Source organism: Lipophrys pholis (assembly GCF_963383615.2).
Source record: "Lipophrys pholis genome assembly, chromosome: 4".
In the NCBI taxonomy this organism is placed as follows: Eukaryota; Metazoa; Chordata; class Actinopteri; order Blenniiformes; family Blenniidae; genus Lipophrys; species Lipophrys pholis.
In genome coordinates, this window is record NC_137637.1 from 14,516,674 (window position 1) to 14,542,954 (window position 26,281).

At 42.3% G+C, this 26,281-nt stretch overlaps 3 protein-coding genes across 3 annotated transcripts; 2 read left to right on the forward strand and 1 right to left on the reverse strand.

Annotated features, from left to right (window-relative positions):
• Positions 1-3,200: 3,200 nt before the first annotated feature.
• LOC308107991 (protein transport protein Sec61 subunit alpha-like 1) lies at positions 3,201-7,949 on the forward strand. Its single transcript, XM_080460633.1, has 12 exons — positions 3,201-3,446; positions 4,272-4,339; positions 4,446-4,511; positions 4,607-4,685; positions 4,901-5,032; positions 5,238-5,347; positions 5,543-5,696; positions 5,793-5,953; positions 6,105-6,302; positions 6,441-6,632; positions 6,716-6,792; positions 6,876-7,949. The coding sequence occupies exons 1-12, from the start codon at positions 3,440-3,442 to the stop codon at positions 7,060-7,062; spliced, it is 1,431 nt and encodes a 476-aa protein (XP_080316759.1). The 5' UTR covers positions 3,201-3,439; the 3' UTR covers positions 7,063-7,949.
• Positions 7,950-9,222: 1,273 nt separating this feature from the next.
• On the forward strand, positions 9,223-12,697 carry chchd4a (coiled-coil-helix-coiled-coil-helix domain containing 4a). Its single transcript, XM_080462057.1, has 3 exons — positions 9,223-9,405; positions 10,023-10,121; positions 11,055-12,697. Exons 1-3 carry the CDS (start codon positions 9,384-9,386, stop codon positions 11,417-11,419), a joined length of 486 nt encoding a protein of 161 aa, XP_080318183.1. The 5' UTR covers positions 9,223-9,383; the 3' UTR covers positions 11,420-12,697.
• Positions 12,698-12,744: 47 nt separating this feature from the next.
• On the reverse strand, positions 12,745-18,040 carry LOC308108880 (netrin-4). Its single transcript, XM_080462171.1, has 10 exons — positions 17,505-18,040; positions 16,631-17,091; positions 16,232-16,552; positions 15,805-15,931; positions 14,850-15,038; positions 14,264-14,480; positions 14,046-14,173; positions 13,895-13,963; positions 13,642-13,812; positions 12,745-13,372 (listed from the first exon to the last, which is right to left on the reverse strand). The coding sequence occupies exons 1-10, from the start codon at positions 17,593-17,595 to the stop codon at positions 13,236-13,238; spliced, it is 1,911 nt and encodes a 636-aa protein (XP_080318297.1). The 5' UTR covers positions 17,596-18,040; the 3' UTR covers positions 12,745-13,235.
• Positions 18,041-26,281: the final 8,241 nt, after the last annotated feature.

Consider the following 26,281-nt stretch of genomic DNA (forward strand, 5'->3'; position numbering starts at 1 on the left):
CTTTTGTGAAAAGAGTTGTATGTTTTATTCTAAGGGAAATTTGCTCACACAGTCGGTTATGAGGCATGATGATCATTACAGACTATTCAGAGTGCTGTAAAAGGCAGAGACTGAGGGGGGCTGTGTGGTATTCACTTGTCCTCACCTCTGTGTTAGCTCAAAGCTCTGTGCCCATTATGTAACCACGTGAACAAATATCCCTTCATCTCAGGGCAGATGAGCTGGTTCCCACTGTCTGTGTGCATGCACGTGTGTAAAACAAATTAAGTGAAAAACAATGACAGGTCTGGAGTGCGGAGGTTGATCAGATGTACAGATGGATGAAAGCTCCAGTTGTCTTTGTCCTGTGGCGTCGTTATTCTGGGTCAGTGGCTAAGTGTGCCACCAGCACAGGGCTCGTCAATACTGCAATCACGGAGAGATTTCTCATAGCACGACAAACTAATGAAACTTTCTCAGTACACACAAACACTTTGACTCAGCTGCACGGATGTGTGAGCATATTGGAATTTCAGTATTTGATTTTGTTTGCATCTCTCTCTCTCTCTCTCTCTCTCTCTCTCTCTCTCTCTCTCTCTCTCTGTCTGTACTGTATCTCTGTCTGTATCTCTCTTTGTCACACACGTACACACACACACACACACACACACACACACACACACACACACACACACACACACACACACACACACACACACACACACACACACACACACACACAATATGAAAGCATTGATGGTGATGATGATGATGATGATGATGATGATTGTAAACTCGGATCACAAACTAAACTTAAGAAAACGCTAATTGTTTTCTGGTCTCATATGTTGGTCTGTATAAGGTACATTGAACCACATAGTGGACTCTCGGGGTAATTACACCACAAAGACCACAGCTTTCCACCCTAATATATTTAATCCCAACCTTCGTAAACAACTGTATGACCTTAACTTGACCTATATTTTAACCTGACTGAAACCTGAATCCTTAAACCAGTTCTCAACAGGTTTTATCACTCACAAGGTAGGCCAGCAAAAGTAGAGCATTTCAAGGGTGTGCACGTGTACACACACACACACACACACACACACACACACACACACACACACACACACACACACACACACACACACACACACACACACACACACACACACACACACACACACGCACAATGATCAAGACTGAGCTGAAGCAACACTGACCTCTAATGGTAAGATTTCCTCAGTATCTAACACTATTTATTGTTTGACATAAAAACGAGACGGTTGCAGTACTTAATTATTTCTCACTCGTCAGAACGTTTTCTGAGGTGAGAATGTCATGCATACAAGAATAAAAGTAAGAGGTGATATTAGGTTTATTCAAATGAAACACCACAGCCTCTTTATTGTCTCCATGATGAAATAAGAAATCTTTTTGTTGACGTTTCTTACTGGTAAAATGACTATTAACAAGATTAGCAAATGTAAACCAATGCAACTGAAAGGAATGAAGTTAGTGCTCAAGTACATTCCCACAAGATAAAAATAAACCAGCGCACCTCTTTGATTACTTCCACACCTTTGGTGTGACACGCAAGGTGGAAACTGAGGTTGTATCTAACTCTCAATCCCTTTCTGTGACAAATAATTTGGCCAGCTTTCAAAAAGATAAAACATTAGCAGCATGAAAAAAAAACAGATTGAACAGAGATTGTATTGTAATATGATTTTAAATGTACTCTGCATGATGTAATTAAAACAAATTTACTTATTTGTAGTTTTCTATAGCGGGTCTATAGTTAAAGAGTGCTTCTTTAAATGGAATACTTTGCTCCAGTTGCATCATGATAACATTTGAATACATTACAAAATGTCCTTTTTCTCATAATGTCATTCAAACCATCAAACTAACAAATATTTCAGATTTATTACATGTAAGGTGAAACATTGCATGCCATATTAATTTTGATCCGGATGAACATTAGAGAGGGAACCACTGCAGAGTCTGGAGAAGCCTGAAGACCATCGCGTGTGTGTGTGTGTGTGTGTGTGTGTGTGTGTGTGTGTGTGTGTGTGTGTGTGTGTGTGTGTGTGTGTGTGTGTGTGTGTGTGTGTGTGTGTGTGTGTGTGTGTGTGTGTAGGTGGTAAATATGTACAGTATATGTGTAGATTGTATGTGTGTGTGTATATATATATAAGTCTATATTATATATGCATATATATTTAAATATATCATACTAACTACTGTTAATACAGAAAAATTATTAAATATTAAATATTGGAGAAGGGATAGGACTTGATAAGTCTACTTCTTCCTACTCCTTTTCAGGCATGATAACTCGATATATGTGTGTGTGTATGTATGTATGTATGTATGTATGTATGTATGTATGTGTGTGTATATTGAAAAATATAATTATATATTTTGTATGAATATATTTTCATAAGCTGTAATTTAACAATTTACTATCATCAAATGGTGTATATATTTTTGGATACGTGTGTATGTGTATGTATATGGTTATGTCTGTGAATGTACAAAATGTTTGAATAACACATGCCTGAAATGAATGAACAAAAATAAATGAATGAATAAATAAATGAATTCAATTCAATTCAATTCAAAACAAACGTATACCTCGTCTGTGCCTTCTTCATGCTCCTACCTCTCCTAAACGTCCTGTAATGTGTAGGAATTGTGAAGGAATATCCGATCATCTACCTTCTATCCCTAGAATCTAATCATTTTAGTTTTTAAACAATTAAAATCTAAATCCTGATTGAAACATGTAATGAGATCAGGTGTTTTTCTTTTTTTTCTTTTTTAAACCTGAGACCAACAGTGACTATCACACCTAAAACTGTTACAATGTATGGAACCTTTTTAGTTGATATGTCAAGAGTGTAAACAACAAACAATAACAATTTCTTATGATCTGATTTTTAAGCCTGTCCATTGTAGATATGGGTCATTTTCATTAGAATTCATATATGTCTTAAAGACAGTATATGTGTGTGTTTTGTTTTTTCAGATAAAATGAACAGAAGGCTATCAGCTGGCTCCTTCAGGGTGCAGAGGTCACACGTGGAGAATTAGAAGCCTGCGGGCCGGAGCGCCCTCTAGAGGATGGGATGTCTTTATGTTCCCCTGTTAAATCTCCAGCGTTGACTCCTTAAAATCAATGCATTTAGGGAAGTTTTTTTTTTTTTTTTTTTTAATCCGTGTGTAGTAGACAGCCAGCTCTGTGGTGGCTGCACAGAGAGGGGCATGTCGCGCGCGGGTCTATGTGTGTATGTGTGTGTGTCTCAGAGAAGTGACGTGTGCGAGCGGCTTGTCTGGTGACGTGTCTCTCCGGTTCTCTCTTTTCTCTCGGAGCGGCTGATGGAGCCACACTGACTCCGCTCACCACTCACACGGTTACTACTGACACGGCTGGAGGCGGCACGCGGACACCATGGGGAGTAAGTGACCTTACATTCTGCTCGGCTCGTGTTTGGGGTGACCCGAAACCTCCGCTGACTTATTTTTTTGAAAAGCCTCAACAAGGAGCGTTTGTGTGCTCTCGTCGGGAAGCTAATCGGCTAACCTTGGCAGGTTGGGTGGCAACTTGAGCTCGCTCACAACCGGAGCAGGTTTACGTTAAAAATGTGTTTAACCTGGATGGATTAAGACTTCTGTCTCGCACATCTGTGAGATCTCACGCCATGTGTGGATCCTTGAAGTTGTCTTCAATGCGAAACGTTTTTTAAACCGATTACTACCTGACTATTAGGGCTGAACGCTAGTTAGCATCAGGCTAATGCTAACTGAATGAAATGACCAGGCAGGAGAAATACTTCAAAAAAACAACTCTGATCTCTCGTTTCTTTGGCGACAGTACTCTTTTAGGTTGATGTGTGAACACGGACTGATCGGGTAGTTGAACGTGAGGCGGTAAACGTGTGTGAGGGCGCTTGTTGTCATTGTGGGTTTTCCTCGATAGACAGCAGAGACAATTCACTGAGGGGCAGCTGTAAGAGCGAATGCAAACGTGTCAGTCTCCACACATGTAAGTGTGTACATGTGTCCTTAAGCTTTGCATTTTGTGGGTTTGTCCCAGACTGACATGTTTGGCTTTGCTGGCAGCTGTCTTGCTCTGTGTTAGTGCTGACGTAGCCTGCAGGTAAAGCTGGCTTGAAGAGGACAAGACAAGTGAAAACGCTGTTAACAGTGAGGAGAACTAGTGATGTTCTTAACTATTGTGTGTTCTCTCTCATTTTAACATGGCGATCTTTTTCTCTGCACAGTTAAGTTTTTAGAGGTCATCAAACCGTTCTGTGCGGTTTTGCCAGAAATCCAGAAACCAGAAAGAAAGGTAAAGACTCTTGTCATATGACAAAATGTGTTTTTTTTCCGACACAATTATAGGGAAGAGCTTCATATCTTTTCTGTTTTTTCTCTCTTTTTTTTTAACTTTGCAGATTCAGTTTAGAGAAAAAGTACTATGGACGGCCATCACACTATTCATCTTTCTGGTGTGCTGCCAGGTCGGTATCCAATTCTAACGGTCCTTAATGACAATTATTATACTCACTGGTTGTGCACTCGCTGTTGCTCAGTGTTTATGTGTCCTATGTTTCAGATTCCACTGTTTGGTATCATGTCATCAGATTCAGCAGATCCCTTCTACTGGATGAGAGTAATCCTGGCTTCCAACAGAGGTGATTGCTTGTTTTCTCTGAATTTTCACACTGCAGAGGTCTTTGCAACTCCACTGACATGAAATATTTGTCTGCTGTTATCAGTAGTAGTGTAATCTCACAACCGCTTGTTTTAAGTCAAAGGTCAACAGTTGCTGGTCCACTTGCTTTCCCCCCTCTAATCTATAGCTATTGTTGCACGTTCTGACAGTAATGCTGATTACTTTATTCTGCAGGTACTCTGATGGAGCTGGGTATCTCACCCATTGTCACCTCAGGCCTGATCATGCAGCTGTTGGCTGGTGCTAAGATCATTGAGGTGGGAGATACTCCCAAAGACAGAGCGCTCTTCAATGGAGCTCAGAAACGTAGGTGGCATTTCTCACCGCTTCTGCTATTTTTAAAACCATTTCACATACCCTTTGAAGCCTTTGACAATGTTTTCCTTAGATGCCTGTACACTGAAGACTTTTAATGATGTTTCTTTGTTTTTCCCAGTAACTTGTCTTGCCTCTTTTCTCCCTCTCTTTGCAAGACGACTCATTTCAAATATGGTTTTTCTGTGCCTTGCAGTGTTTGGAATGATCATCACCATTGGACAGGCCATTGTATATGTTATGACTGGCATGTATGGAGACCCTTCAGAGATGGGTGCTGGGATATGCTTGCTCATCATCATCCAGGTTAATATGATGTCCGACTTTGCTGCTTTACATTTTAAATGAATAAATCCATATGATTTAACTACCCAGAAAAAAAAACTAAATCAGTCAGCACTCTTGTTAATATGAAAAATTAGACACTTACAGCATAAACTGATATTACAATCTTCACTGTTTTCATGTTCTAATTAAAAAAATGTCTGTCTTTGTCTTCAGCTCTTTGTTGCGGGTCTGATTGTCTTGCTGCTGGACGAGCTCCTTCAGAAGGGCTATGGTCTGGGATCTGGCATTTCTCTCTTTATCGCAACCAACATCTGTGAGACAATTGTGTGGAAGGCCTTCAGCCCCACAACTGTCAACACAGGCAGAGGTAGCAGCACTGGGAATAAACGCATTTGGTCTGTGGCTGATGAGAATGAAGAGACGTCTTGTCACTGACTCACCATGTGACTTGTGTTTTATCCAGGCACTGAGTTTGAAGGTGCCATCATTGCTCTCTTCCATCTGCTGGCCACGCGCACGGACAAAGTGCGCGCCCTGAGGGAAGCCTTCTACAGACAAAACCTGCCTAACCTCATGAACCTCATCGCCACTGTCTTTGTGTTTGCGGTGGTTATATACTTCCAGGTGAGCAGGACAACCGAACTACATGGTTGCATTTTACACTTGATCTTACCAACTATATTCACAATTTTTGTCTAATGTCAATGAAAAATGTCTGAAATCTCAGATTCTGGCATGTCATGACACGCAAGATATTCCTTTCTTTCTTTCTCAGGGTTTCAGGGTGGACTTGCCCATTAAGTCGGCCCGTTACCGTGGCCAGTACAACACCTACCCCATCAAACTGTTCTACACCTCCAACATCCCCATCATCCTGCAGTCTGCTCTGGTGTCCAATCTTTATGTCATCTCTCAGATGCTCTCAACACGTTTCAGCGGCAACTTCTTGGTCAACCTCCTGGGAACCTGGTCTGTAAGTATTTACTGGAAGTTTTGCTGTCAGCCTTACGATCATCTGCCTGAAGGATAACACTACCAATAGTTTGGATATTGTGGAGCCTTGATAGACTGGTGTCAGATTTGCTGGTGTGAACAAGACCTTTGTGTTTAGGACACCTCGAGTGGAGGACCAGCTCGGGCCTATCCGGTGGGCGGCCTCTGCTACTACCTTTCTCCTCCAGAGTCATTTGGTTCGGTTTTAGATGATCCGGTTCATGCGGTTATCTACATCGTCTTCATGCTTGGCTCTTGTGCCTTCTTCTCCAAGACCTGGATTGAAGTGTCTGGTTCCTCGGCCAAAGACGTAAGTGTGTTCTGCAGATATCGGCTCGTTAAAGCTTTGCCCGCGTAATACCGCCCACTAACTCGTCACTGTGTGTGTGTCAGGTGGCAAAGCAGCTGAAGGAGCAGCAGATGGTGATGCGAGGACACAGAGAGACCTCAATGGTGCACGAACTCAACAGGTACGATCTCTCTGACCTCAGGTGTACAGCCCATGGTTTATAGTGGGCATTCTTCACTCATGTGCGTGTGTTTGGGTCTGCAGGTACATCCCCACGGCGGCCGCTTTCGGTGGGCTCTGCATAGGAGGGCTGTCTGTCATGGCTGACTTCCTAGGTGCCATCGGATCGGGTACAGGAATCCTCCTGGCTGTGACCATCATCTACCAGTACTTTGAGATCTTCGTCAAGGAGCAGAGTGAAGTTGGCAGCATGGGAGCATTGTTGTTCTAAAACACAACAATCTTCTGACGCACAACAAACAAACACAAACCCCCCCCCCACCACCCTTTTTATTTTATTGTTTTGCAATTGACACAATCAATGTGTTATGCAGCTGGGTAGTAAATTACTCCAACTGTTGTCCATCACCAAATTGCTCTCATGTGTCAATGCTGGGGAAACGGCTTTGGTTAATCCCAGCGTTGAGCATAGTACTGTGTCCTTTTTATCCCAGTAGCAGTTTCCCAGCTCTCTGCAGGCTGCCTAAATCTCACTGAAGAATGCCCCACAGCGCCAAGGTGTGGTTGCAAGTTTAAGGAAACACCAAGACGGACTGCAGCAGCTTGTTGATGCTTCTCTCAAGCTCAGAGCACTGTGCCTGGACATTTTAGTGGCGTTCAAAGAAACCATGTAATGTTTATAACCTAGCTTGGGGTTTCACGCTTGAGGTTTCCGGAGACCTACCTGGAGTGTGAAAAGTATAAAAGGAGATATACTTTTTGTGTTCTGGATGAGGTTTTAAATGATCGCAGACAGACTGTTAGTGCTCTACATTTACTTTTTACTTTGAATTCTCATGGACTATGTTTATATCCACTCTGGTCTTATGTAGGACACAGTGTTTGTCCTCAAAGGAAACTGTTTGTCTGTGTTGTCATGCTCTTTTATTCCCAGACTGAATCGCTGCACAAAACTGCCCAGGTGGTCGGGATGAGGGTGGGTTTGATAGGGATGAAAAAAGGGTTTCATTTTTGTTTTTACTTTATGTAACAGACATAATTGTGTTATTAAAAAAACAGGATTTGTTTTCCAAAATGCTTGGTTTGTGTTTTGATTTGTAGTGAACATTTGACAAGTCGGTAGCAAATAAAGCTAATTCTGTTAGCACTGTTCATTGGAAGAAAAAAGAAAAGGTATCGGTTTGAGTTTGGACTGAGACTTTTCTGTCTCACATATGTACATTCTTCCTGTGCCTGCATGAGTTTTCTTCAGGGGGACACATTTCCTCACAAATTCCAAATACATTTCATTCATCTGTAGTCTGAGGTGGATTGTATAACGACTGACTGTACACCCTGACCGTGTGTCAAATCTGTCACTTGGCACAAAGACATACCAATAGAGTAATATTGGAAAATTGTCCAAGTTTATACATCTCGTGCAAGCTGTGGTGCTATGATGGAGAAATGGCCTGTCCACAATGTACTCTGCCTTTATGTACAGATCCTATCCTGATAAATCCAAACAAAGGATGGATACTTAAGTTTTTTTACAGTAAAAGTGTTTGGTTTTCTCCCAGTTCAGGGTATGTTTTGTAATTATGTGAAAATGTATAAAGACAGCACTTGTGATTGTGGGTAACAGTCGTGTAACTTCATCTGCAAAGCCTCAATCACTATTAAAAGAAAAGTCATTAAATATAGTGTTTAATAAGTATATGAGAACGTATAACTACCAGGTAAGCATCAATCTCACTTTACAATGAGTTATTTCTGATAACATGCAATGGGGTTAGAATTAGGTCTTTGGATCTGATGGCAGGTTAATCAAAAACAAGCAATGCTATACACAGTCATACACATGTATGGATGAAAAAACAACAGACAAAAGCCTCTTCACAGACACCTCCAGTGAAAAAGATCTCAGACAACAGCCCATATTCCTATTTTTTGGAATTTTTGCGTCATTTAAATCACCTTTCAAACTATTGAATTATACTTTTTGGTGTTTAGTTTATGTCCTTTTCCTCAACATCTCTTTGTGATCGTGTGCATTTACATTTGATCCATTTTCACTTTTTAATTCGTTCTGTCACTAAGTACACAAGGGTTATTTCTGACAGGTCATCAACATCTATTCTGGCTAACTTCTGGAATCACCTAATCTCAATGTTGTGTGCATGTGTGTGTGTGTGTGTGTGTTTCTCGTTTATTCTAGTTCTGAAATGTCAGGAGAACGTTTTTTAAAATGTCATATTAAGTAATCTGAGATGAAATTTGGATGAGAAAATAACTACAAATATATATATCAATTAATTATTTTAGAATTACAATTCTTATATTAATTCCATTTCATAAAACAGAAAAAAATGGGTTTGCAAAATTTTTATCATTTCGAGTTCTCTCTTTAAAATTGTAACGTTACGTATATAAGCGCGTGCGGTGACGTCATGACCCTGCGTCCGAGTGCTAACAGGTCAGAGGGCTCCTAGACGCCGGTTGGACTATCAAATGAAATCTTCCTGGTTGTTAAAAAAATATCTCACCTACCGGTGATTTCTGGTCGTTTCTTCTGGCGGACGTTGGGTCAGACGTTCAGTCTGAGCAGCAGACATGTCGTACTGCAGGCAGGAGGGTAAATATCTACTTTCATTCATTGTTTGCGCGTGGGGCTGAGCAATGTCATCGCGCTACTATCATGCTAAGCTAACAGCAGTTTCGGTTTAAATGGTGTCCCTGTCAACTGGTGACCAACTTCCGTCTTTGCTGCGAGTAACCGTGGGCGCTAAAAACCCTGCAGAAATCTGTAGCTATCCCAGTGAACACCGTTTGTAATACAATTTCAAAGTGTTGCACCTTTTGTGAATCTCCTTTTAACAACTGCGCTTACGAGCAACAACGACGGCGGCTAAAGGAAGTCGGCCACGAGTTAACAAGGAAACAAGTTACTCCGAAACACCGGGAACTAATATAGTTCAGCTTACAGCGGAGGTGAAGATAAGTGTATACATGTTTAATACTTCATTTACGCTCCACTGCTATGTGTTGATATGTTGGCAGACTGTTTGTGCTACTTTAAGAGTTTCAGAGCCCCACGGTGTCCTCCAGGGACCTCAGTCAGAGAAGCAGGCGAACCAGCTCCACAAATATCTGTTAATTTCTGAAAACTATACAAGCAGGCGTCTTTCAAAATTACAGAACACATTTGTTCGGAGTTGAACCTTATCACTGTGTCTTTCGTCGTCTTTGAAGGAAAAGATCGCATCATATTCGTGACCAAAGAAGACCACGAGGCGCCCAGCAATGCTGAGCTAATAGCAGATGACCCAGATGATCCTTACGAGGAGCAGGGTGAGTGTTCCAGCCTCTGATTCCACTTATTCTCTATGTTCACAAACTGTTTTAAGATCTTCTGATCAGTATTTTATGTAGATTTCTGTTGTCTGTAAAGTTCTTTATGCCTTTCCTTTCCTTTCTATTGAATGTGTCACTTTGTCAATAAATAAATAAATATAGCATTATGACCTTGGATAAAGAGTGGATATTTTATTAATCTATTATGTATTCATTATGTTTTTACTCTCAATAAGAGCTTTAAATGTCTTGTTTTGTCTCGACCAACTTCCACAGAAAACTTAATAAAAATTCAGAACTTGATAAAGAACTGGGAATTTTCTTAAGTGACGATTAGAGAAAGTTTAGCATTTGGATGTCAGTTTTATTTTTATCAGTTCATCAGCAAACAATACAGTTCTTGTTCAAAAATCCATTACTGGCCAAACATCTGGATTTATTTTGCCATTCGTGCTAAATGCAACCTGAACGAGTTTTTAAATGATGAAGCAGAGATGAATGAATGAAGGTGTGGACTCAAATGACATCCGACGTTAAAGGGGGACGCGCTCACATTATGAACTGTAGAGCAGTGAAATATTGTTTCAGTTTTGAAGGGAATTGATTCTTCATGGTTTAAAACTTATAATGTTCCATAAAATAGTAATCCACATAGTAGGGGATTTAATTGAAACGTGAAACGGTAATTTCTGTCATTTATGTTGTGGGATTGGTTCTTGGTGATGACCCTCAGTAAAATGGAGTGAATGAGTTTGAGTTTCATCACTGCAGTTTATAACGATGTGCAGAAAAAAGACTAGTATGAGATAATTATAACTGAAACTAACAATCAATCGTCCATATCGCTCACATTTGATGGAGAAGCCTTGTTTTCATGGTTCCTAATTCATGAAAATGTTAATGCAAATGATTATTGTGTGGTTGCTACAGGTCTGATCCTGCCCAATGGAGACATCAACTGGAACTGTCCATGTCTGGGCGGCATGGCCAGCGGACCGTGTGGTTCTCAGTTCAAGGAGGCCTTTTCATGTTTCCACTACAGTAAAGAAGAGGTGAAGGGTTCCGACTGCATTGACAACTTCCGTAACATGCAGGAGTGCATGCAGAGGTACCCTGAGCTCTACCCCCAGGAGGAAGACAAAGAAGTCCCCACTCAGCAGGAGTCCGACTCTGCTCCTCCCTCCGCTGCCCCACCTGACAATTCTGCTTTATCGCCTGAGAGCGACTCGACTCCAGCTCCTTCTGCGGTCACACCTGAAGGCTCTTCAGCCGTGGACGGCCAGACTGCCAGCTAAAGCCCTCACTCACCAGCTCACGTTGTATTAGTGCAAGTACTGCCCAGCATAAATGACTCTACACGCAGAGCTCCGATTGGTCTCCTCTTGTGGAAGCCACCGGAGAGAGCATAGTGACACAGCTCTGACACTCACGTGAACCGGATAAAGGCCATCAGAGGGAGACATGCAGACAGACGTAGCGCTTGTACAAATGGATAGACAGCTTTGTTTGCTGTGTACTCAAGAATCAGCACTGAATCATGTCTACCGACTGTGGGCCAAGCTGTTTGCTGCAGGAACAGTGGCTGAAAGACTTATATACAATAGAAATTTAATTTGCTACTTGTTCACATTTAGAAGAGTTGCTTGTGTTTCTGCGTGTGGTTTTGTAACTGTGGGCGATTGGATGGCTTGAAGTGGAGATGTAGCGGTGTACTACCTGTAGCAGATGTGGGTCAACATGTCCTGAGTTTAGAGAAGCAGGCAGCTGTACCAACATGGAGGTTAGGCAATGTATAGCTGTGAAGCAAAGTCAGCAACAAAATCTAGTTGCCTCACCTAAAGAGGCCTGCTTGAAAAAATAACTCCTTTTTGACCTAATACTTTGTTGTTATACAATAATACCCTGATAGGTTCAGACCATAATGGCTGTTTTTCCGTTAGTTTTTGTTCCCCTCGGTCCTGAGTGCAATGGCTGCGCGATCAGCCTGAGACCTACCAGAAGGTTGCTTAGTGGTTAATGTGTCAGTGAGTGACCCTCCTTGCTGTACATTCTCTTTTCTGTTTAAACTAGAAGATGTGCTGACCACTGCAACTCCACTTCAAATCATCCAAACCCTTCCTTTAATGGCCGCAGGATAACTTAACGCTGATCAAAACTCCACGTTGTAATCACTGATCTTTGATTTGGGCTTGTCTGCTAATATTTTTACCTCAGAATGAGTTAGTTTTGACTTTTTTTAAAACAAGAGACGAAAACACAAGCAACTTGGGAAGAAAGAGAAGCTGCTGTGAAAAACATCTGTGCAGTTTATAAGTCATGATTAATCTGTATTTTCTGACGGGGGGGGCTTCAGTGTCTTTCCATCCATTGCTGTAAGAACAATGCCCTCCTCTTTAGTTCAATAACATAATATAAGGCCTATCGTGTCTGTGTGACTGTACATGTTGACGTTGTCTTGATGCCGTCTCGGGTCTTCAGTTGGATGCTGTGGTCACGTCACTGTTTCATTCAGGAGTTGAATAACTTGATGATTTTACTCAGATGTTCAGAATAAAAAAAAAAAGTTGAACATGCTCGGTGTCCATTTTGCTTTGGTTTTGAAGACAAACAAGGATGTTTTGATTGTTGTCATATTTATGTTTATTAGTCGGCATAAGAGAGATGACAGGTGAGTGAATACAATGGAAGAAACGGCCTTGAATGGTCTTACTGGTGTTTTATAAGACTAGAATGTTAAAGTCACCATGGCACCTCTTCGAGATGTTTAGGAACCAAAACTAGATGCTTCATGTGTTCGTATTTGTTAAATGACATCCTGAAAAACATACATTATATTTTGATAATTAAAAAAATAAAATATTCTTTATTCTTGTACATATTGTTAAGACTTGAAGCTTAACCGAGGTATTATTACCAACTTGTAATCGGGTTTCTGGCAGTTAAAGGTTTGTGGATGAGTCAAGACATTCATCCAATCTTTTGTAGCACAAGTCTGGTGAAACTCCTGGGGTATTTCCTCCGTGATGGCAGCGAGTTTCAGTCCTTTTTCTGAATTCACTGACTCACTGAGGAGTATTTGCAGCATCCTCTGGAGGTTCCTCTTTGCATGACTCACGGGCATCCAGTCCTCAATCCCTCGGATATAAACAAACCTAACCGAGGAGTCCATGGAACCACTACGCTCTGCATGGTGACCAGCAATCTGCCTGTTCCAAACTCCTCTGGACCAGCAAGCAGGTACTCCATACCTGGTTAAATAACAGATTGAAACCAGTATAACACAATTCAATTTAACAATAACAGCTTTTTGTAATTTCTTTGTTTTTAGAATCCTATGTGTTCTCTTTACAGTAATTCAATGGTGGAAATATTTGAAACAAAAGTGCTCCACAGTTTGTACAAAAAAACAAAAAAGGTGTGTGGGTCAAAAAAAGTCTGAAAAATGTTTCAATTTTAATTTCTTCAGTGACGGGTTTGCTTCTCTTAACAAATCTCTTCATGTGTGAGCCGGTCTCACCTGGGTTGAGAACAGGACAAGTGCAGCCGCGGCTGGTCCAGGACAGAGGGTAGATGCTGATGGTCCCCAGGTGGAGCGGTACCCGGCCTGAAAGGAGGACCTTGCGGACTTTGACCAGCACCTCTGCGTGGCTGCCTTTGTCGTGAGCGGACAGCACGCTCACCTTTATTGCTGTTGTGAGCCACAAGGAAAACAAGAGTTGGGCGACTCTGAAGGCGTTCACAACTTCTTAACGCCATATTGAGTTTCTTACCATAATCATGTTTAGTCTTGCATAAGTCAGAAAAGCTTCTTAGCTTTTTTTCTTTGCAGCTGCATTTCCCTGTGCACAGATGGTCAGTTATGATTCGCAAGTAACACGATGATCTGACCAGGTGAAATTTGACAGTGCAGATAAATCTCACCTGTGTAATGCAGAGCAGACACTGCAAGCTCCTTTGACCACTGCACCTCCTCTTCCATCGTGAACATATGATCCAAATCAGGTATCTTTCCACCAATAGGCACATTTAAAACTTGATTATTTGCGTAGCTGCAAAAGTGAAATAAAATATTTAGTATGAATGCTTACAGAGCTGATTCCATTATGAGTGCTGTTAAACCTGGCCACTGATCCATGTACCTGTTGAGACAATGCCCAGTGGTCGGATCACATCCATGAGAGCAGCCACAGGGTTTGCAGCCCTCTTCTCCAAAGCTCCAGTAGCCAGGCAGACAGTGGCTGCAGCTTGTTCCCCCCACACCAGGCTTACAGTGGCACTGGCCACTGCGGGGGTGGCACCACGGCCCCTCCTCTCCAAATGGAGGGGGCAAGGAGCCACGCGGGTCACACCAGCACCCTGCAAGACAGAAAGAAACAGATCTGTGTGTGTGGATGACCACTTCCTGTTACTCTCGTATGAGTTTAACACCAGCAGATGGCGCTACAACAGAGGTGAGCATTCCATCTCTTCTGGTTCTGATACTTTTAATATAATGAATGTGTCATCAGGAAATTCTGCTCCAAACCTGAACAACTCGTTACCATCAGACATGTTGAAGCAGGAACACGTCAAAACCATTCCAGACTGTGACCACGTCCAAGCACCGGTTTGTGACCCACCTTTTGCTTTGAACAATTTCAGTCTGAAAAATCAAATCCACCTGCCAGAGCCACATCAGTTCATCTAAAGCCAAAGTCAGGGTGATGTTTGCCTCGTGTCTCTTACGTGTGCAGGCATGGGGAGAGCTGAGGGGCATTGACGGGTGGCGGTGGTGGCCATGCTGACAGCGGTGGCACCTGCGGCCCACAGTGTTGTGTTGGCAGTCGTCACAAATGCCCCCGCTGGTACTTCCAGAGGAAAGCCACGCCCGCTGAGAGAAGTGACAGCTGTCGGCATGGCCGTGGCACTCGCACTCTGCAGACACACAGGACAAGCAGTGTGCGAGTTAGAGAGAATGATTCCACTTGGTCACAGTTAATTCTTCAAACAGTATTGAAGTACTTTACTATTTACTGATAAAATAAAACCTGTTTCTTGGTAAAGTTCATGTTTTATTTCCTTTGTTTCTCTCAGTCGTGACCGATTCCACAATATGTCCCATTTTTGATCAGGTAATCGGAGGAAGAAGCTCTATATTCTGGATGTTAAATGGCAGGCAGCTTTTGGGAAGGGAAGCTCATGTTCATTTATGGCCAATAATGCACCCCAGGTACTGTAAATACTGGCTAATCTTTCTCACAATCGGATCACTTTAATATCAAGAGAAATGAGTTTGGTCAGCATTAATGAGGCATTCCTGCACTAGTAAAAGATAGAGTTGAATGAAATAGCGACTGTTAAAACAAAAACTTCATGTAAGGTTAATAAAACAGTAAATATGGCCAGTCGCTCTGCAGCTCTCTGAACCTTCAGAAAGTGTAACTCATTAGTGATTCCACACAAACAATCAGTTACTGGTATGTTACTGCCAGTGGTATGGGTCTAATAGTGGTGTGTTGCTTTATATGTTATTCTCTACAATAATAATGAGAAATTAAAGAATCCACATCAGAATAGTTACGTCTGCCCAGTGTGGCCGTTACGGTTCATCCTGTGTAAAGTCTCCTTTCTCTTCATTCTCATTTCATAGATGATAATTGAGTGATGTAACAGTTGTGCGGGTTCGTTGGTGGTCCCTTACTCTGGCATGGGTTTGACTCCCCACTGCTGCCATTGGCAGGCCTCCAGGAACGATCATTGTAGAGCGGGGCGCATCTCTCACAGTGATCCCCAGCTGTGTGGTGAGTGCACAGACACCGACCAAACACCTGGAAGACACATCTGGGATGGCTGAGTTACTTCACCTTTGTGGACACACTTCACAGACACCTGGTGTCGAGGGACAGCCATAAAATGCCTCCCGGCAGTTGGTTGGAAAGTGTAAGTCAAGCTATTTTAAGCCTCTGAACTGCCGATCTGTTTCCCAGAAAGTGCATTTTACATCTGGACCCGACATCCTCATGTTATATGAGTCCGTAATTGAACACAGGCCTCACAAACTTTCTACAACAGTTGTTGGCTGTTTTCTCATGATATCAACACATAAACACTGAGGATGAGCTACTCACCATGTTACTGTCCTGGCTTTTGTCCTGACTGCTGTTGTCGGCAACACAATGCTCAGCATGCCCATGACACAGGCAGGTCCCTCTGACCAGTAAAGTATAAATAGCATAAGGTGCTGAGTTTGTGCTTTCTGTGCTGGATGTGGGGGTCAGAGTTGAGACTGTGGGGTGTATCCGTTCCGCAGGAGGCGTCAGAGAGGCAGGACAAGCCTGAGCTTTTAGGAGTCTGATGCGGAGATTTGTGAGTGTCATTCGAGCGAGGGCCTCCGGACTGTAGGGGTCAAGTGCTTTAGTAGTGCTCGGGTCAAGAATGCGCAATATCACCTAGAATGAGAAGAGGAGATCTTTAAAAGTATCCAACCAAAGGTATAAAGAATGACATTTTTTTGTATATCCTCTCACCTCCCCTCGAGTGCATTGTACGGCACTGCTGTAGCGGGACGTACAGAGAGAGCCTGGCTGGTTAAAGTCATCAGACAATCCAAATTCCATGCTGCAGTTGTGTGCAAAGACCTTGACGGTTTCCCAAGTCTTTCCAAAGTCAATTGAACGTTCAATGGCCATAGCAGCAGGCCGGGCTGACCTGAATACTAAAACCACATGAGAGAGACAGAACTGTGTTTCTAGGTCCAGTCGTATCTCCTCCTGGTGTTCCTGTGCAGCAGGATCGCCACGTGATGCCCACCAGGTGTCCGGATGTGAGAAGGAGTCATCAGTCATGTGAGCAGGAGGGTGTGTGTCCTCAGGACAAAGCTTCTGGGTCACAGAGGGGTTGGTGCAGCTTCTTGACAGGGTGAAGAGAGTCCTGCCATTGGCCAGGTTCCCTAGGGGGGGGCTGCAGGCATGGTCCACACATCTAGAGACTGACACAGAGGGTTAATGAAAGTCAGATATGTGCAGGTACATTACACAATGATTTCAGATCAGTTGCTTAGTTCTGCAGTCAGAAATACTTTCACAAAGGAACAACACTGAAATCAATTACAAAACCAAACACATGCTCCATTGTGTTTCCACATGAATTTTTCATTTGCCCGAGCAATGTTCCACTGATGCTGTTGAAACCTACACTTTCCCCATTGGACAGCATCGAGACTCTCAGGTTACGTGTGATGGTAACACACGAGACAGCCACGCAATTTTATCTGCAATTAGTGGTATTACTTTCCCCCTTTACAGCGTGGATAAAAGGGACAGACATGAGCTACGTTAATTCACCCCCGACTGACTGAAGTGGCTCAGAAAAACAGCCCCGTCACAAACGCACGCGCCTCACCTGCTCCGCTCCGCGTCAGAAAGAAAAGGAGGCACGCGAGTGTCCCCAGCATCCGACGTCCACCTGTCCGGAGCACATTGAACCCTGTCATCCTTAATTCTGCTGTCTTTACAACATTCACGGAGCGATAAACGTTTCCATGCGGTGATCAGTTCCAACATTACGCGTCGCCTGTTTAGGGAAAAAGCGCATTTCTCTGCCAATTACGCAATGCGCAAAGTGGCAACATGAATCCATTTTCCGTGATTTCCTCTCTGAAATAAAGTCGCTAAATTGAAGTTCAAAACATCCTCATGGAGAATAGAGAATAGGAGTCCTGAGTCAAGTAAATAAAAACAAAAAAATCTAAATTGTTTAATTCCTCTTCGTGTTAAGAAGCTACTTTGAAAACGAAATGTTTACAATTTCCATTCTACATTTCCCTCTCCATTTTGCAAAATCCATTCCTGTTTTAAAAAAAAAATAATAATTTTCTTAAATTTCAGTCCGACCCAAGAGCTCCATGTGCCAATCTGGTTCAGAGTCTTGTGTTACGCGCAGGAGAGAGTGTGCGCTGCATTTATTCACCGCTCTCCTCCGCCCACACTCACACACGGATGCATTATCACACTGTGCGGATGCTGTGCTCTACAGCTACTTAAAAAAAAAAAAAAAAAAAAACTACCTGGGGTTGAGATGGCGTATTTGACTCCAATGTACCAGTCATTCATGCATGGTGACTTCTCCAAAGGTCGTGCGCAGGAAGACAGATTTGCGGCTGGCGCAGACTCGTCACCTCAGTTAATGCTAACCAGCCGCACCGCGCATACCAGCTAAAGCAGGTCAATTCATTAACCAGGGTCTCGTAATATGGCTGGGGAATCAGTTTATCTGTTTCTGCCCTCCTGTTTTTAAGATACAGTCATTCCAAGTTGTAATTCTCTTTGAAGTCAAGCGGTAAGAAACCTGAGCAGAGGGACCAAAATAGTCGACAGAGCAGTTATTTGCAGCCTTGTGCGCATTGTGGCACAAAAAAAGAATGTGGCATCTTGGAATGTTATGCAAATGAGTCGAAGAAAAACAATAGTTCTGACATCTGCCTGCCTGGATAGATTACTGTGTCATTCTTCATTTTAACACAGGATAATGAACTCATGGTCTGATACATGGCAGTCCTTTATAAATTCTTTTGAACTAAAGGAAACATCCAGTCCTTTCCTGAGATTGATGTGTTTTTCTTCCCTGGCACACACATGCTCTCCGAGTTTAATAAGTAAACACAATGTCTTTTCGGTTTTATAGCTTAACTTCAAATATGGGAAGCTCAGAAAATTGGAATCGACACACAGAATTGGATTGGTTTCCATAAACGTCTTCAGTTCCATACAAATCGTTTACAGCCCTGCCTGTTTGCTTTCCCCCAGGAGATCAAGACAGAAATACTTCAGACAGTCATGGATTGGTGATGGGCTGATATGTGTTTTCCTTGCTTGACAAAATACCATATGACATCAAACATCAGTTTGTTATGTTGTAAAACGTCCTTATTGCCAGATAAGGAGCTTTATTGCAAACAAAACAAATTCCATATCTCTCACATCATATCTTGTCATCTATTTATGTCTGTTCACTCCTTGCTGTTTTTTTTCTTTCTTTCAGCTCCTTCTTCTTCTGCTTTCCACTGTTAACAGCAGCTAATGTGTGACAGGTCTCCTCAAAATAAACCCAGAGAGGCTTTCACACATGTCACCATTACTCGCTTTGTCTCACTGCTGTGGCTTCATGTGAGATTGGACTAATGCCAGTTATGAGGGATTAGTTCTTATCTGCTAATGTCTGTGTGATGCAGACATTGTCTGAGGCTGTTTCAGAGTCAAATCTGGCAAAGTGGGACACACTGAAATGAGATTTACATCTTTTCACAGATTACACAGGAGGACCTGTGTGTTTGTGTGTTTAAGGAGCTGGGGTAATGGATAAAACATAAAATCAACAGTGTGGTCCAGCTGTGGTTTCTGCCTCTAGTGGAGGCTCATACTGTATTTCAGTGTTTTCTGATTTCCCAAAAGCTGCTGAAATTGTAGGTTTCATTAATTGTAAGGCACTGAGGTTTAAATTCAAAGGTTGCAGCTGAGCCATAAAACGCCTTTAAGAGCAGCAAGTGCGATAAACATATGTGGTTGCTCATTTTAGGTCCACAATGCAAAACACATGAATTCTGAATTGACTAAATTGTAATTAAGGAAACATTTTCTGTGATAGAGGAATGCAGACCCACCCCACAGCCTATAAAGTGCTTGTTTAAAACGTCAGCGTATAAATGAGGGTAAACAAAGATATTCACACCACATTTCTTAACACATTCCACATTCTGAAGGACTTTTTTTTTTAAGTTCATCCAGTAACATGAAGAAAGAAAAAAAAAAAAAAGGAAAATCTCTAAATGTCCAGGATATACCTTCATTAAGGCGCCCAGCTGTGAAAGGTCAAATACCAGCCCTCAAAGGTCAGAGGTATCTTATACCTGCCCCATGACGGCTCCTCTAATTGCTCCTCTTTCTCTCATTTACAGAGATTAATGGAGGCTGGGGTTAGAGAACCTCGGTCAAACTAACAGGGACCCCCACTTCCCACTCTTAGTGTTTGTCCAGTCTGCTCGTGCATGTGTGTTTCCAGCACATGTTGTCTCTCCACACTTCTCCTCTCTGCACGTCTCTCCTCGATCTCTATGTTCTACATGTCAACTCGTATGTTTCTCCCGGGATGAAGAGGATTAAGCAACTTCCTTACATGACCTTACTGCACACAGGCCTCAAAGGCCAGCATTATCGGGTCTTGAGTTGTTCTTCCTGTTTAGTTTGAAATGTCTCTGTATTTGTTACGACCTTCTTGCTATGGCAACACGCAGTAGGATCTCATATGACGTTATGTGCCCGCCACAAGGCCAACCAGAAAATGCCACGGCTCATGGGATGTGCTGGAGTGAAGCACTGAGCTCAGAGTTAATTGTCCTATTGAATCTGTAAAGGAATACTGCGATTACGGCTTTTTGTTAAGGTGGACTTTGCTGCAGGTATAAAAAAAAAAAACAATCATATTAAAATGTTTGTGAAATAATTGAACCTGAACCTGGAACTTGAAAGAAATGGAAGTTTATAGGTCAAATAGAAAGGTCATCAGCAAAGAGTTGCAGTTGGAGTCCAGTACAAAGATCAAAAGTGTGTGTCCTCAGTATAGTTTCTCCTGAGTGTTTGAAATAATCGAAACTGTGAAAATGATCATCAGTTAATGCTATCGGGTGAAAACAAAACCTTCAGTCCTCACATCAATGCACAAAACTCTCACAGATAGTTTTCTTACCCGTGCAATTACACATCTATTTGTGTGACTGTGTGCATGCTCGCGTTCAATTATTACAAGTTTCAATTGCATGGGGCTGCTTTGATGTGAGAGAATGAATGACACAGATTAAGTTGTCAGGCCAAGAACTGATAGAGGCCAGATGAGGCAAGATGACAAATCAAGTCCTCCGTGAAGCCTCGTGGCACGTCGCCAAGCCAATAATGTGTGGATCTGTGAGCATGTGTGTGGATTTGTGAATGTTTGTTCATGAAAGACTTATGCCCATAAACTCTCACATATGTGTAAATGACAGGAAACTATGCGGAACTGTTTCCATTTATTCTGTATTAATTCTTAACAGAGAGGAATTTCAGGAATGGCGAAGACCGGCCCACTTGATGAGGCTTGAGTTGAGTGCTGTTGGCTTATTTATAGCTGAATCTCCTGTTTAATATTGGACAGCAAATTAAACTCCCACTCACTTGGATTGTGCACATTCCTGATGATGCCCCCCTCGGCCGGTGACTGACTTCTTCATGTCTGTTTGTGATGCTCGGCGCAGTAAACACACCCACTGACACAGAATTTGTTTTTTTGTACGTGAATGTGCACTCGTACAAACACAGACACAATTGCTCAATAGCTCTTTCCATCGCCCACTCACACAAACAAGCTGGAATGCAAACACAGACACAGACACACAATAACAGAAACATGTGGTAAACATACTGTGCTCTCCTTTCTAATTCTTTTTGCTCAAACCAATTGGGATCCTGTGCTCTGACTCGGACTGGAGCTTCATAATGATTTTTCAGGCAGCTTCTGCACATTCACAGAAAATACAGTTTTTGCTTGTACCACAAGGAATTGAATCACTGAACAACTATGATACGTTAATGACGTGAATGAATGGTACAGGCTTGAAGGTCTTTCTTTAAGTAAATGCATTTATCCACCAACACAATACGTGTGCTTGAATACACCTCAGTATGTTTTTCTTACCGTTTTATCTTTGTAACTGTGTGAGTGTTTTTTTATGATCCATGCAGCCTGACACGGGTTTGCCCTCCAAAGGTCACACTCAGAAAAGGAGCAAATGAGAGTAAAAATCAAATCCATCTGCTCCAGGTCCAACAACACAGGTTAGGGGCTCCAGACTGTTTCTCATATGTCTGGCCACTTTGCTGCTTTGAGGCCCTTCTCAACTCATTAAACACGTTTTTTACTGGCATGCCAAGTCCACCTGTGAGCCATCCAAGCTGTGATGGCAACTTCGATGTATATTACATAGAGGCCACCGTTAAACATCCATGTATTGTATGAGTGAAGGTAGGAAGGTCAGAAAATCAAATGCGCATGGAAGCAACCTCATGCATCTGTTGCTGGCATCTCTTTGTTCTTGTAAAACGTGCAGTCACAAAACACCGAGGCATTAATGGGACATTTGCGAGCCTCATGGTGGTTCTGTTTCGGCTTTGAACCAATAGTAGTGACATTCATTGACCACAGTCGTGTTGTCACACACACAAGGCGGTCTTTAAATTGTGCTTTGAAACTGCGTTGCAGTGATGGGCAATATTGGGACTACTGGGTGGTACAGTTCCTTACCGCGCCCGCAGCAGTCTGAGCTCCATAGTGTAAATGTGTTTATCATGAGTCGTGTTGTCGGCATTTCCTCCATCTCTGCAGGACTGAATAAAATGTCTGTCCTTGTTTAAGATAGCTTCATGCTATTTTCCAGGAAACCCGACAGTGTAGTTTCCATTTCTGTGCTGAAGTAATGCCCTGTGGCTCAAGGGTGTGCCCACGTTCTTGGATACGGATTGTGGGTTTATGCAGAAGAAAAGAGGTATGTGGGAATAAGTGCAACCGCTAAACCCCCCTGGCTTACCCAACAATGTGACAATAAGAGGGGTACAGCCAGCGTTTGATCCTATCAGCCAACATCTGGCCCTCAGGAGAACTTAACAGACGATGCCAATGACATTAATATATATGTATAAAAAAATAACTTTAATCCACAATAACGAGACAACTGAAACATCTCAGTGGGTGAATAAATGAAAAATTCACGGATGAAGACAAGAAAGAATAGATTATACATCTAGGTGATTATAAGCAACTAATAATGGTATTCGGATGTTGAGCCAGATGTGCGTCGATCTGCAGCTGGGCTGTAACGACGAGAAATGAGGCCTTCTGAGAGAAAGGAAGGATTGAAGGGTGGACCGGGGTTTCAACAAAGCTCAGGGTTAGGGTCTAATCAGTTCAACGAGCCCAGAGCTGCCAGCCACATCTGTACCCTCTCCATGGTGGGCTCCTGGCTCCAGAGATGGCTGCAGTGTTGTCTACCCAGCATTTGGTGGGCAGCGATTTCTTTTGAGGAGCACTCCCTCATCAGAGATTTGCGGTTCGAGTGTGGTTTTCTCTGTAACCTCCTCATTGATTTAATCAATAGCACTGGCGTATGTTAATCATTAATAGACTGCTGTGGTCAGAGTGATTTAGGTGCTGAGACCTTTCTGATATGATAATGTCATCATTAGATGTGGCTTGTTTAGATCTTTGGGGAAGTCTTTCCTTTTTATTTGCTCTGTGGGTGAAGTAAGTGCTTTGGAGAGTGAGTTTTCTATGGAAAGAATGCCAGTGATGCAGAAGATCTCAAACTAAACATTTCAACAAGGCCCATCTTGTTTGATGGCTGACTGGTGCAGAAATTCCAGATCTTTTAGCATCTATATTGAGTCAAGACTTTTGCTCTTGGTCTCCACCGTAAGACACTGTTCATGACCCGCTGTGACGGCTGTAGATCTCCCCGGGAACAAAGAGACAACCAAACGCAAAACCTCCTGCTCCCTCAGATGTGACTTTTACAGCGACTCAACCTTTTCAAGCGACCCTCCGCTCCTCTGCCGACCCTAATTCATGGCTGTCTGCGTGGTAGGGTGTCCTTCACAAGTGACACGTGAGGTTTCAGACACATGAGACTATTCAGTTGTGCTTGGCTACCCAATCTCAGGCTGCTCTGATGGGTTTCAACTGAAGAGGCCAGGGGCAGGAGCAGGGGCCACAGTGCATGATGCCTGTGATCTACCATGGGAAACAGACGGGCTTATGATGCCCCGGTGACCCCGGAGTGTGGGGATCGCACGGGTCAACGGGGTTCTCCCCCCTTGTGGAAACAATCAAGCTGTCATGTGTGAAAGCAAGAGATTGCAAATTTGTGCATAGAAAAGTGTGCATTCCAATCAAATTCTCTTGGCTTATCATTACTGCCATTACCATCACAGGATGTGAGTGTTCTGCTGCTTACCTGTGGAGAACGGCTTCATGTGAAATCTCTACCGCAGATTTACTAACAGCTCTCGGTGATACTCCGCAGTGCTTCTACTGTCAGTGATATACATTATGTACCAATGACACGCAGCTTTTTAAACCACATTTTGCATCGGAGCTTCAGCCAGCATTTTCAAATTCATCTGTTTTGGACCTCAAGTTATTAAGAATGGCCTTTACCAACCGGTTTCCCCAGGGGGAAACTCTCTCTCTCCGGTCCAAGTCGACTGAAACAAATGGGTTGTTACGAAGCTTTTGCAGAGCTGTATGGCACCATGTTCATTTGAATCAGGTGTGTTGAAGCAGGAAGAGATGTAAAACATGCAGGGCAGGAGTCTCCAAGGAGCAGGTTTGGGAAGCACAGTGACGGAATAACGCAAACCAGCAGTTTGAACCTGGATTTAAGGACTGAAAGTGAAATTTAATTGAGAACTGATCCCCCATCAGAGAAAACTGTTTATGTAGAGAAAACAGGTTTGTTAAAACTGCAGGTATATGACCCGATACGCTGAAGTGCTACTGCTACTTGATCTTATTATCTTCTTTTATTCTGCATAGCCTTGTTAACACACACTACCTTTTGTTCCATATCAGTATCCCAACATTTCTTGCAGATAAAAAATCTTAACTAATGCAATCCACCCCAAAAATCTGAATCATAAATATTAGTTTAAATACAGATATGTACACAGCTATACAAACAGCTCTCATCACTTCTAAACCTGATTTCAAGTAAAGTCTTAACACATAAACCAGACATTGCATGCAATTAAAAGCAGTATTTACACATTTAAAATTAAATTCAATGTGTCATATTTAATTTGTATTCATTCATCATCTTTTAGATTCTAGTCGTGAAACATGTGAAACGTGGGATTAGATATATTTTACTTTTATTATTTCTTTCCTGTCAACACACAGAAAAACAGGGATTTCATATGAATGGAGAAACATTAAATCTTTTGCTTCTTCTGCAGTTGAATTTATTTCTTAGGAAGATATGTGTGGTCACATTGACCGGTATCATTCATCCAACCAGCTGCCTGTTGGTCCTCGGGACCTGGTCTGGGGTAAAGAATGACCTTATCATCAGCTCCTACCAGAAAGATAGAATTACACCTTGGCCAATTTACTTGTCTCCTCCACATTCCACCTGACATTTACAAATCATGCTGTGCTTACAGTAGTGTTCAGTATTGTGGCTGCATTATCCCTCGTTAAAGCCAAAGAAGGGTCCTGTGTTTGTGGTAGACGTGGTCCTCGACCAGACTGGAGTTCATTACAGAACTCCGGAGAATTTAGAAACATCTATCGTTAATCTGTTTGATCGCACCATATACCACAGCTTGATAAGGCAAACGACTCTACAGTGACTTCATGCAGCATTAAATATAAAGCATTATAATGAGCATGTGAATCAATGAATGATGTTGTTAACGATGAGAACAGAGTAAATGTGCCGTTGTAGATTTACAAGAAAGCATTTTCTTTAGTTCCTCTTTTCCAGACCAGTTTGGGTTCGCAGAAGTGGACCAATTATCTGCTTGTCTGGTTTATTGTGTGTCTTTATTTGTTTTGACATTTCAAATGCATCACAAAAATCTGTAAAACAAGTCTTACCCACGGGTACTAATAAAGTAACCTTGAACCTTGAACCTTGTTAACGCATGATGTGGAGTTGCCTGAGAGTGAATTTGTGTTCTGAGGTAGAAGGTCAGGAATTTTCTGGTACAATCATTAGTACCTCTCAAGGCCTATGCTGCTGAATATTAGAACACTTGGAGCTATGTAAATTTGGACATTAAAACAATTTAAAAAAAAAAGAAAAAAGTTTGTTTGACATTACAATTGCATATTCACATTTTTGCAGGTTCCGCTGTTTGGCTGTGCGTCACATTTATCTTCATTCGATGCATTTTAATTGAAATCATCTTAAAGAAATAGGAAAGATCCAAGACATCTTGCCATTTCCATTGTCCATTGTAATCGTACCATTTGCTGTACATGTAGAGCCTGTACCACTGGCCCTCGTCCCAAAAAAATAAATAAGTAAAGCTTTAGCCAATGGACTGCTGAATCACTTTGCTTGGAAGTTAAGGAAGTGTCACAGTCGTGTTTTT